This window comes from Bombina bombina, chromosome 4 (assembly GCF_027579735.1).
Source record: "Bombina bombina isolate aBomBom1 chromosome 4, aBomBom1.pri, whole genome shotgun sequence".
NCBI lineage: Eukaryota > Metazoa > Chordata > Amphibia > Anura > Bombinatoridae > Bombina > Bombina bombina.
In genome coordinates this window covers 839,417,449-839,434,105 of record NC_069502.1, presented here as the reverse complement: position 1 = coordinate 839,434,105, position 16,657 = coordinate 839,417,449, and the positions used below count along the sequence as shown (strand labels likewise).

At 44.0% G+C, this 16,657-nt stretch overlaps 2 protein-coding genes across 5 annotated transcripts in view; one reads left to right on the top strand and one right to left on the bottom strand.

Annotated features, from left to right (window-relative positions):
• LOC128657223 (oocyte zinc finger protein XlCOF7.1) overlaps window positions 1-8,180 on the bottom strand; it is a 69,681-nt gene extending 61,501 nt beyond the window's left edge. For 2 of the 4 annotated variants that reach the window (XM_053711484.1, XM_053711487.1), the window contains exons 1-3: window positions 8,049-8,143; window positions 5,636-5,758; window positions 3,151-3,210 (exon numbers count right to left, since the gene is read on the bottom strand). In XM_053711484.1, coding sequence (XP_053567459.1) covers window positions 3,151-3,210; window positions 5,636-5,713 — 138 coding nt within the window. In that variant the 5' untranslated portion in view covers window positions 5,714-5,758; window positions 8,049-8,143. Of the gene's footprint in view, window positions 1-3,150; window positions 3,211-5,635; window positions 5,759-8,043 lie in introns of all 4 variants that reach the window. The other 2 variants (XM_053711485.1, XM_053711486.1) reach the window with 2 other exon arrangements.
• The window catches only part of LOC128657221 (gastrula zinc finger protein XlCGF26.1-like), an 88,258-nt gene continuing 79,518 nt past the window's right edge, over window positions 7,918-16,657 (top strand). Inside the window, exon 1 of the mRNA XM_053711480.1 lies at window positions 7,918-8,203. The gene's annotated coding sequence lies outside the window, so the exon portion shown is untranslated. The remainder of the gene's footprint in view (window positions 8,204-16,657) is intronic.

The window sequence follows — 16,657 nt, the reverse complement described above, 5'->3', positions numbered from 1 at the left end:
GTCATATTTCTAACAATCCTTAATAAAAGATAAATATAAAAAAAAAAAAAAAATTCACATGGGAGAGAGAAGTTAACTGGAGAATCACTGGGGCTGATATAAATGCTCCAATTGCATCAACTCGAAATTAAACTAAAATGTTTTCACTACAATTTAACTTGCTTATGTCTATATTTCAGTATAAATTACTTTTCTATTAGTTAAAATGAGTGTTTTGTGAATTGTAATCAAACGTCCCCTGCATACAGCTGGTGAGACAAATCAATGAGACCAGCTCATTTAAAATGCTTACAAAACGTCACAAGACTTGTAGAGAGCGTCAGACATACCCTGGGAACTCCGCTGTTCAGCCCAGGGAACTGCCCTCTCCCTCCCACTTTCTGAAAGTGTCAGTTTTAGTTTGCAATGCAGCAAATTCAAGGTGCAATGTAATTTGTATATATAAACAGAAATATACAAAGTATGATCCTAATTTGTTAAAGTAACACCAAAACTTTCAAAACATAATCAGAATTTGTGAAATCACTGCTAGAGCTAAATCTAAATGTATTAAAATATAAATGAGAAAGTGCAAAGCTTAAAGGGATATGAAACCCACATTTTTTCTTCCATGATTCAGACAGAGCATGCAATTTTAAGTAACTTTCTAATTTACTCCTATTATCAATATTTTTTGTTCTCTATGTATCTTTATTTAAAAAAGCTGGAATATAAACTTAGGAGCTGGCTCATTTTTGGTTCAGCACCCTGGGTAGTGCTTGCTGGTTGGTGGCTAAATGTAGCCACTAATCAGCAAGCGCTACCCAAGTGCTTAAAGGGCCATGATACCCAAATGTTGAAACACTTGAAAGTGATGCAGCATAGCTGTAAAAAACTGATTAGAAAATATCACCTGAACATCTGTATGTAAAAATGAAGATATTTTACCTCAAAATATTCACACCCCATTGTAAAGGACTTTAAGCAGCAAATCAGTATGCCTGTCCTAGGACCTGCAAGGGAGCATGCCTCATGCACACTCATGTTAATTCCCTTTTCAGTTTAAGGAAGTTTAATATGAAATCTCACGAGCGTTAAGTGAAATCTCATGAGATCACAGTAAAAGAGTTCATGACCTCAGCACTGCTGATGCCGATTGGCTGCTGTTCATTTCTACCCTTTTTTTTTTATCTGCAGCTGGGCAGCAATTGAAAGATAACTTTTTACACAGCATTGAGGAAATTGTGAGGTAAAATATATATGTAATATTTTACAGTAATGCTGCATCACTTTTAAGTGATTTAGCATATGAGTATTATATCCCTTTAACCAAAAATGGTCCGGCTTTTAAGTTTACATTCCTGCTTTTCAAATAAAGATACCAAGAGAACGAAGAAAAATGATAATAGGAGAAAATTATAAAATTGCTTAAAATTGCATGATGCATCTGAATAATGAAAGAAAAAAAATTGTGTTTCATATCCTTTAAATGCAATAATACTGAAAGGACCCAATCTAAAGTGTAAAGCAATCTAAAAGACAAAGCACAAAGTGTAAGTGTAACAAAACTCTCATCACTTGTCTCTCCTCCATATATAGAAATGAAAGATCTCACAGTGCTGGAGAGTTCTGTCCTTTTTCTTTTGACTATTCAGTGAGTTCAGCCCCTGTGAAGTATGAACTGCAATTAATTCAAAGCTAGAGAACCTTTGAATATGAGGGCCTTAAAGGGACAGTCAAGTCCAAAAAAAAACTTTCATTTTTCAAATATGGCATGTAATTTTAAACAACTTTCCAATTTACTTTTATCAACAATTTTGCTTTGTTCTCTTGGTATTCTAGTTGAAAGCAAACCTAGGGAGGCACATATGATAATTTCTAAGCCCTTGAAGGCCGCCTCTATTTTATTTACTTTTCACAGCAGGGGAGAGCAAGCTCATGTAGGCCATATAGATAGCATTGTGATCACGCTCGTGGCTAGTGGCAGACACTGCACTTATTGGCTAAAATGCAAGTCAATAGATAATGACTAAAGGTCATGTGATTAGGGGCGGTCAGAAGATGCTTAGATACAAGTTAGTCACAGAAGTAAAAAGTGTATTAATATAACAGTGTTGGCTTTGCAAAACTGGGGAATGGGTAATAAAGGGATTATCTATCTTTTTAAACAACAAAAATTCTGGTGTTGACTGTCCCTTTAACACTGAAACAGGGACTGGTTCTCTGGATACTTAAATATGGTCAGCATGTGTCCTCAATCTCTGCATCCAGACTGCAGGTTTCCAGCATGAACCCCAGTAAGAACAATAAATAAAAAAAGTAGTCGCACAGGTTCCAATAAAAACTGCTTTATCAGGGACTGGTTCTGTCACATACTTTTACTGACAGAGCCAGGATAATGTTACTGAGAACATGCAGAGACACAGACAGAAGGTAGGAAATACACACAGGGCCAGATGGATCAGTAAAGGGAGACACTGTCACATGACTCTGGTAAATTGTCACATTCCTCAGCAGTGCTCACCTCTCCTCTCAGCTGGTGAATTGCTGCTGTTGGGGGATAATGTTACTGAGAACATACAGAGACAAAGACAGAAGGTAGGAAATACACACAGGGCCAGATGCGTCAGTAAAGTGAGTCACTGTGTATAATGTCACATTCGCCAGCAGTACTCACCTCTCCTCTCAGCTGGTGAATGCTGCTGTTGGGGGATAATGTTACTGAGAACATACAGAGACACAGACAGAAGGTAGGAAATACACACAGGGCCAGATGCGTCATTAAAGGGAGACACTGTCACCTGACTCTGATATAATGTCACATTCCCCAGCAGTGCTCACCTCTCCTCTCAGATGGTGAATGCTGCTGTTGGGTGATAATGTTACTGAGAACATACAGAGACACAGACAGAAGGTAGGAAATACACACAGGGCCAGATGCGTCAGTAAAGGGAGACACTGTCACCTGACTCTGATATAATGTCACATTCCCCAGCAGTACTCACCTCTCCTCTCAGATTGTGAATGCTGCTGTTGGGTGATAATGTTACTGAGAACATACAGAGACACAGACAGAAGGTAGGAAATACACACACAGGGCCAGATGCGTCAGTAAAGGGAGACACCGTCACCTGACTCTGATATAATGGCACAATCTCCAGCAGTTCTCACCTCTCCACTCTGCTGGTGAATGCTGCTGTGTGAGGGCCTCTTCTTCACAACGAGATATTCCTAATATATATAGAGAAAATAATCAGACGCATATTTCCCTTGACTAACATTTCTTTAGTTTCCATTTGCTTCTAAATCTCATTAAATTAATGGGGTTTTCTTCACAGTCTTGATTATCACAAAGTAACGTAACTGACTGAGCTTCAATCAAGAATGAAGACATTGCAGTATCATCAATTAATGTAAAATATAATCTGTGGGGGGGGGGGCTGTTTTGGGGACAGTAGAGTTGAGTCTTTGGGTGATAGGAGGTTCCTTAGATGCTGGGGTCTTGCAATTTAGCCATTGGGATCTAGTGTTTTATATTTGTTTGTGTTTTGGGGAGTTGTGCAGGGGGGCCTATGGGTTCTGAAGGACGTTTTTTCCACAGGGACTATGTAGTAGGGCCTGGGAGGGTCATGTAGCTGGAGGGGGCTTGGGTGATAGGGTTGTTTAATTTTTAGTGAAGGGGATAGGGGCTCCAGGGTGCTAGTGAAGGTTTTGCAGTAAAGGCTTTTGCAGGAGACTGAGTGTTGGGGGATGTTTTACAGTGGATAGTTGTGCAGAAGTTCCTGGGTATTGGGGGAGGTGCAGTGGATCCTGTGGGCTTGGTTGTGTTTTACCATTTTTAGGTGTGCAGGGGTCCCTGGGTGCTGAGAAACATTTTATAGTGAACAATTGTGTAGGGGACACTGGGTGCTGGGGGAGGTTGTTTAATGGAGGGTTAAGAAGTGGATCGTTGGTGCTGGGTAGGTTTAGTAGTGGAAGGTTTTCCGGGCGAACCAGGGTGCCAGGGAGATTTTACAGTGGATAGTTGTGCAGGGAATGCTGGGGAGGATTTACAGTGGAGGGGTGTACAGGGGATCCTTGATGAGATGAAGTTAGGGTTAGTGTGATGCTTGGGTTTGCTGAAGTCGGGGTTAGTGAGAAGGCCTGGGTGAGCTAAAGTTGGGGTTAGTGCAATGAACTGGGTAAGCTAAAGTCGGGCTTAATGCAATGGCCTGGGTGAGCTGAAGTCAGGGTTAGTGCGATTACCTGGGTGAGCTAAAGTCAGGGTTAGTGCGATAACCTGGGTGAGCTAAAGTCAGGGTTAGTGCGATAACCTGGGTGAGCTAAAGTCAGGGTTAGTGCGATAACCTGGGTGAGCTAAAGTCAGGGTTAGTGCGATAACCTGGGTGAGCTAAAGTCAGGGTTAGTGCGATAACCTGGGTGAGCTAAAGTCAGGGTTAGTGCGATAACCTGGGTGAGCTAAAGTCAGGGTTAGTGCGATAACCTGGGTGAGCTAAAGTCAGGGTTAGTGCGATAACCTGGGTGAGCTAAAGTCAGGGTTAGTGCGATAACCTGGGTGAGCTAAAGTCAGGGTTAGTGCGATAACCTGGGTGAGCTAAAGTCAGGGTTAGTGCGATAACCTGGGTGAGCTAAAGTCAGGGTTAGTGCGATAACCTGGGTGAGCTAAAGTCAGGGTTAGTGCGATAACCTGGGTGAGCTAAAGTCAGGGTTAGTGCGATAACCTGGGTGAGCTAAAGTCAGGGTTAGTGCGATAACCTGGGTGAGCTAAAGTCAGGGTTAGTGCGATAACCTGGGTGAGCTAAAGTCAGGGTTAGTGCGATAACCTGGGTGAGCTAAAGTCAGGGTTAGTGCGATAACCTGGGTGAGCTAAAGTAAGGGTTAGTGCGATAACCTGGGTGAGCTAAAGTCAGGGTTAGTGCGATAACCTGGGTGAGCTAAAGTCAGGGTTAGTGCGATAACCTGGGTGAGCTAAAGTCAGGGTTAGTGCGATAACCTGGGTGAGCTAAAGTCAGGGTTAGTGCGATAACCTCGGTGATCTAAAGTCAGGGTTAGTGCGATAACCTCGGTGAACTAAAGTCAGGGTTAGTTCGATAACCTGGGTGAGCTAAAGTCAGGGTTAGTGCGATGACCTGAGTGAGCTGAAGTCAGGGTTAGTGCGATAACCTGGGTGAGCTAAAGTCAGGGTTAGTGCGATAACCTGGGTGAGCTAAATTCAGGGTTAGTGCGATGACCTGAGTGAGCTGAAGTCAGGGTTAGTGCGATAACCTGGGTGAGCTAAAGTCAGGGTTAGTGAGATAACCTGGGTGAGCTAAATTCAGGGTTAGTGAGATAACCTGAGTGAGCTAAAGTCAGGGTTAGTGCGATGACCTGAGTGAGCTGAAGTTGGGGTTAGTGAGATGGTCTGGGTGAGCTGAAGTCGAAGTTAGTGAGATGGTCTGGGTGAGCTGAAGTCGAAGTTAGTGAGATGGTCTGGGTGAGATGAAGTTAGGGTTAATGAGATGGTCTGGGTGAGATGAAGTTAGGGTTAATGAGATGGTCTGGGTGAGATGAAGTTAGGGTTAATGAGATGGTCTGGGTGAGATGAAGTTAGGGTTAATAAGATGGTCTGGGTGAGATGGGTTTGGTGTATCACATGACATTCCCCAGCAGCTCTCACCTCTCCGGTCAGCAGGCAGATGATGCCCAGGGCCTGACTCAGGAACTGCTCTGCCATCTGCTTCCTGTATTTGTTCATCGTGTTTATCGTCAGTGACCGAGTCAGATGCTATCAATTTGACACCTGCAAGAAGAAAGAAAAAAACAGCAACATGAGAGATGGGAAATAAACAGAGCTCTTCCTGTATTTATATTATGGTAAAGAGATAATTATGTGCTATTAAACAAGTTTATTTCACTTGTGCTAAATCTAATACTACACATGTGACCAGCTGCATGTAGAGCAATAAATATACACAGTGAGAAAATGTGACAATATTTATAAAGCATGTTTCAAATGTCATTGGATGAAACATATATGAAATTATATTTAACTAGTGTTAAAGCCTGTGTACGCGGGCCAAAATGTTTAAGGAAAGAAATATACCTATCCCTCTATCTCTTTTTTTTCCCTGCAGTGTAGGATCCCCCTAATCCTCCCTGATCCCCCCTCAAACAGCTCTCAAACCCTCCCCCATCTAACTATTGCCACAATTTTTAGTACAGGCAGCTTTCTGCCAGTACCTATAAACCATTTTTTTTTTTTTTTCTGTAGTGTAGTGGTCCCACCACCTCCCCGGTCTGCAGAGGCTTAGATACAAGGTAATGACAGACATACAAAGTATCTTAATATAACAGTGTTGGTTTTGCAAATCTGGGGAATTTGTAATAAAGGGATTAACTATCTTTTTAAACAATAACAATTTTAGAGCAGACTGTCCCTTTAAACCTGGCAGAGTTCCCAATTATCCTGTAATTTATAGTATTATCCCAAATTAAGAGCTCTGTCCTGGTGTTTCTCAGTTCCTTATCTATTTATGACCCACCAGACTGTGCCCATGAATCAGTCTGTCCTGCCTAGTTCCCCACCCAGACTGTGTCTCCTGTCAATTCCCCACACAGACTGTGCCCCTTAATCAGTGTGTCCTGCCCATGCCTCACCCAGACTGTGCCCCTAAATCAGTGTGTCCTGCCCATACCTCACCCAGACTGTGCCCCAATTATCCTGTGATTTATAGTATTATCCCAAATTAAGAGCTCTGTCTTGGTATTTATTAGTTCCTCATCTATTTAGGACCCACCAGACTGTGCCCATGAATCAGCCTGTCCTGCCCAAGCCCCACCCAGACTGTGTTCCTAAATTAGTGGGTCCTGCCCATGCCCCACCCAGACTGTGCCCCTAAATTAGTCTGTTTTCCCCTAAATCAGTCTGTCCTGCACAACCCCAACCAGAATGTGACCCAGAATTAGACTGCTCTGTGCATGGCCACACAGACTGTGCCCCAGAATATATGTACCCTTGGATAAAATATATAATAATGCTTAATTTAAATCTGGGCAATAAAGAGTCACATATATTAGTAAATGACAAAATCCAAAAAGTTTATTACTACATCTGCTGTAAGGCTGCTCCTTATACCCACTACCTTTTGTATAGATGCAAATGCACTTCTGTTTCCTAACTTCATATCATTAAACGGGTATTGCTCTGTGACAAGAGGTTTACTCTTAATATTTAGTTAAACTGATTCATATCACCTTTTTCTGCTCTATTCATCTCAGTGTCTTTCATACACCTTAATAATAATTATAATTAAAAAATATATATTATAATCATCACTATATTTGTTTTTTTTAAACCTTTCACAATACTGTCACTAAACTAACACACATGTAAATGAGTAATTTTAACACACACACGGTTTCTCATCCTATTATACCCGAACCCCCTCTTCACCGTCTAACCTCCTATCTCTCACACACAGTCCCCTCCTCACCCCCTCTCCCTCACACACTGTCCCTCCTCATCTTCTAATCCCCCCTCTTTCTAACACACAACCCCTTCCTCACTCTCTAACCACTCTCACACATCTTCTCCCTCACACACAGATATCGCCTTAACTTCTAACCACCCTCTCTTTCAAACAGCCCCCCTCTTCATCCATTAACACCCCCCTCTCCCTCACACGCAGTCCACTGCTCACCCTTGCCTCCCCACCTTCTAACCCCCTTTCCCTTACACACAGCCCCCTACTCACCCTCTAACCCGCTTTCCCAGACAACCCCCTCCTCACCCTTTCAGCCCCCTCTTCACCATATGACCCTCCTCTCCTTCACAAAGCCCTTTTCACCCTCTAACCCACTCACCCTCACACACAGCCCCTACTCACCCCCCCCCCCCCACCTCACACACAGCCCGCTCCTCATCCATTAACCCACCTCATATACACAGCCCCCTCCTAGTGCTCACCCTCTCTCAGTCTCCTCCTCACCCTCTAACCTGCTTTCCCTCACACAGAGCCCCCTCTACCTCGAACACAGCCCCATCCTCGCCATCTAACCCTCCTCTCCTTTAAAAAAAAAACTCACCTTACCCTCTAAACCCACACACAGCCCCCTCCTCACTCTCAGCAAGCGGATTCCGATTTCCGTTTGCTGTCACGCACAGCCCTCTCCTCACCCTCAGGCAATAAGCTGAAGCTGCTGCTGCTACTGTTATCTGTCACACACAGCCGCTAAATCAAATAAGGTGAGGTCTAACTTCACAGTAATCTGGTAGCGGCTAGTTCAAACAAAGCTAAAGGACCTAAAAATGTCACATGGTACAGGCAAGGGAAGGTGGTGGGCGGAGATATTGATTCAGCATTGTTCTTTCTTGCTTGCCTGGTGTGTTTATAGTGCGGTAAGTACATAATGTGATATGTGTAATTCACAGAGTGTAACTGTGTCATGTGTGTATAATTCCCCGTGTCTGTGTGTGCAGCTCTGTAGTGTTTTATGTCTGTGTATAAGGTGCTGTTTGTTTGTACTGATGGCACCGCTCTACAGTGTTATATGTCTGTGTATAAGGTTCTGGGGAGAGGTAATGTGAGTGTGAGATAGATGGTACCTCTCTACAGTGTTATATGTCTGTGTATAAGGTGCTGGGGAGAGGTAATGTGAGTGTGAGATAGATGGTACCTCTCTACAGTGTTATATGTCTGTGTATAAGGTGCTGGGGAGAGGTAATGTGAGTGTGAGATAGATGGTACCTCTCTACAGTGTTATATGTCTGTGTATAAGGTGCTGGGGAGAGGTAATGTGAGTGTGAGATAGATGATACCTCTCTACAGTGTTATATGTCTGTGTATAAGGTGCTGGGGAGAGGTAATGTGAGTGTGAGATAGATGATACCTCTCTACAGTGTTATATGTCTGTGTATAAGGTGCTGGGGAGAGGTAATGTGAGTGTGAGATAGATGATACCTCTCTACAGTGTTATATGTCTGTGTATAAGGTGCTGGGGAGAGGGAATGTGAGTGTTAGATAGATGGTACCTCTCTACAATGTTATATGTCTGTGTATAAGGTGCTGGGGAGAGGTAATGTGAGTGTGAGATATATGATACCTCTCTACAGTGTTATATGTCTGCAGACATCCCAACTCTCGCTGAAGTTCAGGGAGTCTCCCTGATTGTAATAGCGGCTCCCTGATGCCAGCAAATGGAATGCAATCTCCCTGAAACTCCAAGCACTATGATCCAACGTGGCCCAAATCTGGAAAAGTGTTTCTTTAAGGAATGCCTTTAGTTGCTGAGACATTATAGAACCCTCAAAGCATCCACCAGTAACCAAAAAGCCCCCACTTATTCTAATAAAATAAAAAAACAAATACTACCTTATTTACTGCGTAATTAAACTTCGTATTCTAAAATATTCAAGCATTCAACAAGCGTACGATCACTGGAAAATAGGTTTGTTGTATGTGGTTGTGCAATAAAGCTACTTTTTTTTAAGGTGACTTTAGTGGGAAGCTACTTTATTGATAAGTCTCTATCTTATTTATGGTTTCAAGGTGTCCAATATATTACTGGGAGGGGTGGCGGTGCACTAGCGGGTGAACCCACCTCCCTGAAATGAGTTTTTGCAGGTTGGGATGTCTGTGTCTGTGTATAAGGTGCTGGGGAGAAGTAATGTGAGATAGATGGTACCTCTGAATAGTGTTATATGTCTGTGGATAAGATGCTGGGGAGAGAGAGGTGGTGTGTATGATTGTATTATGATGCATTATATGTCTGTGTATTAGTGGTTGTGTGTATGAGACATAACATACCTCTCTATAGTGTTATATGTATGTGTATAAAGGGCTGTGTGTGTTTGAGATCGATTTCAACTCTCTACAGTGTTATATGTCTGTGTATAAGGTGCTGGGGAGAGAGAGGTGGTGTGTATGATTGTATTATGATGCATTATATGTCTGTGTATTAGTGGTTGTGTGTATGAGACATAACATACCTCTCTATAGTGTTATATGTATGTGTATAAAGGGCTGTGTGTGTTTGAGATCGATTTCAACTCTCTACAGTGTTATATGTCTGTGTATAAGGTGCTGGGGAGAGGGGATATTAGGGTAATATATGATACCTCTCTACAGTGTTATATGTCTGTGTATATGGTGCTGGGGAGAGGGGGTGGGAGCGTGAGATATATGGTACTTACCTCTCTACAGTGTTATATGTCTGTGTATAAGGTACTGGGGAGAGGTAATGTGAGTGTGAGATAGATGGTACCTCTCTACAGTGTTATATGTCTGTGTATAAGGTACTGGGGAGAGGTAATGTGAGTGTGAGATAGATGGTACCTCTCTACAGTGTTATATGTCTGTGTATAAGGTACTGGGGAGAGGTAATGTGAGTGTGAGATAGATGGTACCTCTCTACAGTGTTATATGTCTGTGTATAAGGTACTGGGGAGAGGTAATGTGAGTGTGAGATAGATGGTACCTCTGTATAGGGTTATATGTCTCTGTATAAGGTGTGGGGAGAGGTAATGTGAGTGTGAGGCAAATTGTACCTCTGTATAGTGTTATGTCTGTGGATAAGGTGTTTGGAGAGGCGGTGTGTATGATAAATTGTACCATTATGTAGTATTTTATGTCTGTGTATAAGTGGTTGTGTGTAAGAGACATGAAGTACCTCTCTATAGTGTTTTATATGTATGTGTATAAAGGGCTGTGTGTGTTTGAGATAGATGTCACCTCTCTACAGTGTTATATGTCTGTGTATAAGGTGCTGGGGAGAGGGGATGTAAGGGTAATATATGATACCTCTCTACAGTGTTATATGTCTGTGTATAAGGTGCTAGGGAGAGGTGATGTGAGTGTGAAATAGATGGTACCTCTCTACAGTGTTATATGCCTGTGTATAAGGTTCTGGGGAGAGGGGATGTGAGGGTAATATATGATACCTCTCTATAGTGTTATATGTCTGTGTATAAGGTGCTGGGGAGAGGTGATGGTACCTCTTTATAGTGTTATGTGTCTGCGTATAAGGTGCTGTGTGAGATAGATGGTACCTCTTTATAGTGTTATAGGACTGTGTAGGTGCTGTATATCTTAATGTTTAATGTATGTGTGAGACAGATAGTACCTCTCTAACGTGTTATATATCTGTGTATACAGTGGTGTGGGTTTGTGTGTGTGTGAGACAGATGGTACCTCTTCATAGTGTTATGTCTGTGTATAAGGTGTGTGTGTGCCCTAAGGCAGAACATACAGTGATGTGAGATGTCATCGCAGAAAATGCAGCATGTCTGCAGAAAGAACAGGACACATGCAGGAACTGTTAGCGCTTGAACTTTGTAGTGCTGCTCCACATTAAACAGTTCTCTTCAAACAGAGCTGTGCTCTGGCTGCACTGTGTACATTTTCCTTACCACAGTGCATCCAGGGCAAAGTGCTGTTTGAAGTGAGCAGTCAAATATGCAGTAGCGCTGCAAAGCAGCAGCGCATTGCTTGTTAACAGGCTCTCAGATATTTTTTCTCTTAGACTTTCCCAGTCTGCAAAGCTGTTTATTCTGAATGTAAGAGCACTGCATCTTTTTATTACTACATTTATATGTTAGACCAAGAGAAAAGGAAACAGATTTATTAAAGAGACATTTTAAAATGTCTTTTTTTTTTGTATGCAGCTAATTTGCAATGCAATTTTCAACTACTGCACTATATTAAAAAACATTAAAAATTGCTTTATTCTGATTGACTTCCGGTGGGCGGGCTCCGGGATAGGCAGCAGAACAGCAGAGCTCCGCATCAACGGGCTTCTATTTGCCCAAAAAGCTGTATTTGGTAGCTCAAACTTGGCTAATCTTGCCCTTCGCATACTCCACAGCCTCCCCGGAGCCCCAAGAAAAAATCCTAGGCAGGTCTCGCTGCCCGGAGCAGAGGGGTTGCTCGCAGGTGATTGCCCTCTGTCCTTTTTCACAGGAGTGATTCCAGCTCCCCCACCGAAGACCCCTATTCTACCTTCCGGAAGAAAGGAGGCATCTCCACCAGATGGCTACGTACTGAGACACTTGCGGAGGTCAACCCGGCTCCCGCTCCCTGTCCCCGGCAGTTTTGGACTGCACGGGTCTGCTGTGAGGAACTGCGCCACAGTCACGGCCGACGCCATCTTGGGCCCACGTGGCTCACCCTCCTCCTGGCTAGGAGCAGCATAAAGTACAAGGTGAGATCAAGTATCACGCATACATCACCCGACGATTGACACCAGGATATCTGCTTTAAGGGTCTACTGAACAACTGACCACGTTCCTTGCCGCTACCGGCCAATAACCGACCGACTGCTCCAGACACCGGCTCACTCACCTGGGAGAGTCCTTTCACCTTGGAAGGGTTTACGGGTGCGGGTGACTTTCGGCCACGCTGGGAAAGATTCCATGCTAGCAGTGAACTCCCGCTATACCGGGTAAGATTTCCACCTGCTCCCCCACACGAACCCTCTTTGCCCACGCCATTACTTGGCCGTTGCTACTGGCTTTATCACCACACTTTTGAAGCACTAGCCTGGGCCTGCCTGACGCTCCCTCTGAATATTTGAATTGGGCCTTTTCTTACTTCTCACAGAGGTGTCCACTCCGATATCGGCCTGGCCTGTGGGGGTCAGACCCTTACTGGAGGCCTTTACTGGCCCTACACCTGAGTCTAGCAGGTCACTTTACTATGGACCTTGGGAAAATCAATTATTTTAAGTGTTCCCTCTCCCAGTGACTGTCCATCTTCTCACAACCCTGCACCATAGAGAGGAAAGAAAAGGAAAAAAGGGAGAAAAAAAGGGGAAAAGAACAGGGAAAGAAAGCGGTCACTCTGTTTTCCAAGACCCCTGGAGAGGGGAACCAAGTCACAATATACCTGTACACTTTGACTCCCAGAGGACAGAAACTTCACAGAACCCTATACAGGGGTCACTCTCCCATAACCACAGGGTCAATTGCATTGTACTGTATGTTATATAATTACTATCAGTCTTTTCTTCTCTTTCTTGCCTTTATTCACAGTTTGGCTCTTAGCTCACACTGGGACTCTATTCTCTTACAAAGAGATTGCAGACTGGGATGGGAATGTAAAAATTTCATGCTCTAACTGTTGGCAGACCCTTGCATTATTTAATCTGCTGTATATTATTATGCTCATTGATGGTTAATGTAACACCTACTGTGTCTATATCATCTTGTATTGCTGTCTTTGTAAGTTACTCCTCCCACCTTACTCAGTAAACACATCATATATCTGGCTTTTCAGCACCACACCTTCCGCCTTGCCAGTCCCCAGGTATATGGATAAATTTCTAACTAACACCCCAATGGCGAGTCGCAGTAAAGCCAATGACCGCCGCCATAGAGCTGCTAGTGATTTAACCACTCAGGGCCACAGTTCTGAAACCCTGCTAGAAGGGGAACAGATGGAAACACACCCTATTGTAAAGCAAATCACCCTACTTTTTATGCCTAAAATTGACAACCTACAAAGGGGTGTAGACACCCTGACGGGCGAAGTCAAATTGTTTTCAACCAGATTGGGGGAGGCGGAGGGTAGAATATCTGATCTAGAAGATTCCAATATTAATACATCGAGTAGAATTGCTCACTTAGAGAAACAAAACACATCCCTCCAGCTGAAAATAGACGATCTAGAAAATAGATCGAGACGCAATAATATGCGTCTCCTTGGTCTCCCAGAATCCATTAAACAACAGGAACTGATTTATTTTATAGAAAACACTTTACCATCACTACTGAATGTATCTATTAAAGACCTTGCTGGAGGGGTGGAGAGGGCACACAGAGTAGGGCCGGATAGACCCAGTCAGAATTTGGAACAACCTCGCCCCATAATGATCAAATTCTTGCATTTTCAAACCAAAACTGCCATATTGAGAGCTTACAGAAAAGTAGGCGAGCTGATGTTTGAAAACTCAAGACTATTGTTGTTCCAGGACTTCTCTGCGGACCTAATGAAACGCCGCAGAGAATTTTCACCCCTATGCTCACAGCTTCACAAGGAGGGAAAACAGGCCTTCCTTCTGTACCCCGCTAGACTCAAATTGGTCACCTCCAAGGGCTCCAGATTCTTCGACACCCCCTCCGCTGCTCAGGAATTCTTAGACAACTATGAACCCCTAGTGCGCAGCCCCTCACACAGCCCCCAGAGACAACTGAGAGGAGAGGAGGGTTGAATGAGAAATCTAGACGCAGCTAATAAATGTCTAATTTTGTCTATTGTTTCAAACTTAAATTGCAATAATGGTTAATTGGACATGGATATTGACTTTGTCTCAGTTAATCACACTACTGCAAGGACTCTCCTTGGAGAGGAGCCAGGTGTATGGCCCGCTCCTGGATACAGGGTCCACACTCGGGACAGTCCCGTTGGACTGTCCTGGCTGTGACTTCACAAGGTTATGTTACAAATGTTTTGGGATTTTAGTTGAGGCAGCTTCTTTATGGCTGCTGTCTTTTCTGGGTGCACATGTTGGAAAAAATGCCTGTCATGATATGTTAACTTTCACTGATCTTATTGTAAAAACTGTACTAGAATGGGTTCTGATGACAAATCTGATTTTCTTTACAGCGCCATTGTTTACAATGTCTGTTCAAAGGGGCCTGGCTGGGGCAACGTCACTTACAACATACCTACCTTAGCTATGACAATACTCATGACACACACACCCCACCCACTAGATAAGATTTAATTTATATTCCTGGAATGTAGGGGGAGTTCATTCCCCTATCAAGAGGAAGTCGATTTTAACCCACCTAAGGAAAAAACGAGCCGAAATTGTATTTCTACAGGAGACCCACCTCTCAGACCTAGAACATAATAAACTACAGACTGGCTGGGTGGGAAGAGTTGAATTCGTCTCCTACAAATCAGCCAGCAGAGGTCTGGCTATACTCTTCGGTAAGCAGCTGGAATATGAGATTCTGGATGTGCTTAAAGACCCTGAAAGTAGATACCTAGTGGTGCAGATTAGAGTCCTAGACAACACATACACCCTATGTAACATTTATGCCCCGAACCAAAGGGACAGAAAGTTCTGGGATTCCATTACGACCCTACTTACGCCCTACTTGGACACACACATCATTTTAGGTGGAGATTTCAATCTCGCCCCCAACCCCCACTGCGATAGGCTTAGAGACCCAAACAGATGCGCTGCGAGAATCCTGCCCAGAGTTTCAGACAAATTTGAGAGAGAAGTCTTCGAGGGTCTGGGGGACGCCTTAGATGTCTCCGACATCTGGCGTCAACTCAACCCCGATGGCAGAGATTTTACCTGTGTTTCCAGGGCAACGCCCTCCATGTCACGCATAGATCTATTTCTAATTTCAAACTCGATGATCTCTCAGGTCATAGATACAAAGATAGGTGAAGTTATTGTCTCTGACCACGCCCCTATAGCACTTTTTCTAGACACCACACCTAAGGTGCCCAACAGGCGTACCCTGCGTTTCCCAAAATACCTGGCAACCTCCCAAGAATTCCAGTCCTACCTAGTTCATTGCTGGGATGACTATAGGATAAACAATATCCAACACCTAAATTCGCCTGAACTTTTCTGGAACACGGCTAAAGCCGTTCTTTCGGGTAACATTATAGCGTTTATGGCCAGCAGAAAAAGGCAATGCACAGAGAAAGTTGCGGGATTGAGAGATAGACTGGCAGAGGCTTACCGTGCATACTGCTCTACCCCCTCCCACAACACTTACCGCGTTTATACCAGCATCAAACTGGAGTATGATACACTCCTTGCATACCAGGCCTCTCAGGCACTCATAAGAACCAAGGGTAAATATTACCGGTACGGAGACAAATCGGGAAAACTTTTAGCTGCCCTGGTGAAACTGAACACTTCCTCCAAGCATATCACGGCGATCAAGGCCGGGGGCAGAGTCCTGAGGGATTCAGGGGCCATTGCAGAAGCCTTTGCCTCCTATTACTCCTCTCTGTACGCAAGCGAGCTCCCCACGGGGAGTGAGGCGAGAGACCGCTTCTGGGAGACAATCACTCTCCCAAAACTCTCGGAGGAGCAACTAGCCACGCTAAATGCCCCCATAACAAGAGACGAAGTGGAAAAAACCATTATGAGCATGTCAATGGGAAAGGCACCAGGCCCTGATGGCCTACCAATAGAATTTTACCGCCTTCTTAAATCGCAAATTACCCCCACCCTTGTAGATCTGTTCTCGGCCTACTTCGAAGGGGAGAGAACCCCTACCCCGGAATTCCTGTCGGCCTCAATTACATTAATCCACAAGGCGGGAAAGGATAGTCTGCTACCTGAGTCCTATAGGCCGATTTCTTTATTGAATTCGGACTATAAGATTCTTACCAAGTTGTTTGCCGAGAGGCTGAAGTTTATTCTGCCCAGCATCATTCACGAGGACCAAACTGGCTTCATGCACGCGCGCTCATCGACGGTCAATGTGCGAAGGGTCCTACAGATTGTCCAACACTTCTGGTCAGGTACCCATACTCACAGGGAGGATAGGCCAGAGGCCTTTCTGCTCTCCCTTGACGCGGAAAAGGCCTTTGACCGGGTGGAGTGGGGTAATTTGTTTCATACCATGGCTCAAGCCAACTTTACCGGTCCCTTCCTTAACCTTATCAAAAATATCTATCAGACACCAATGGCAAATGTGCTAGTGAATAACACATTCTCTCCCAGC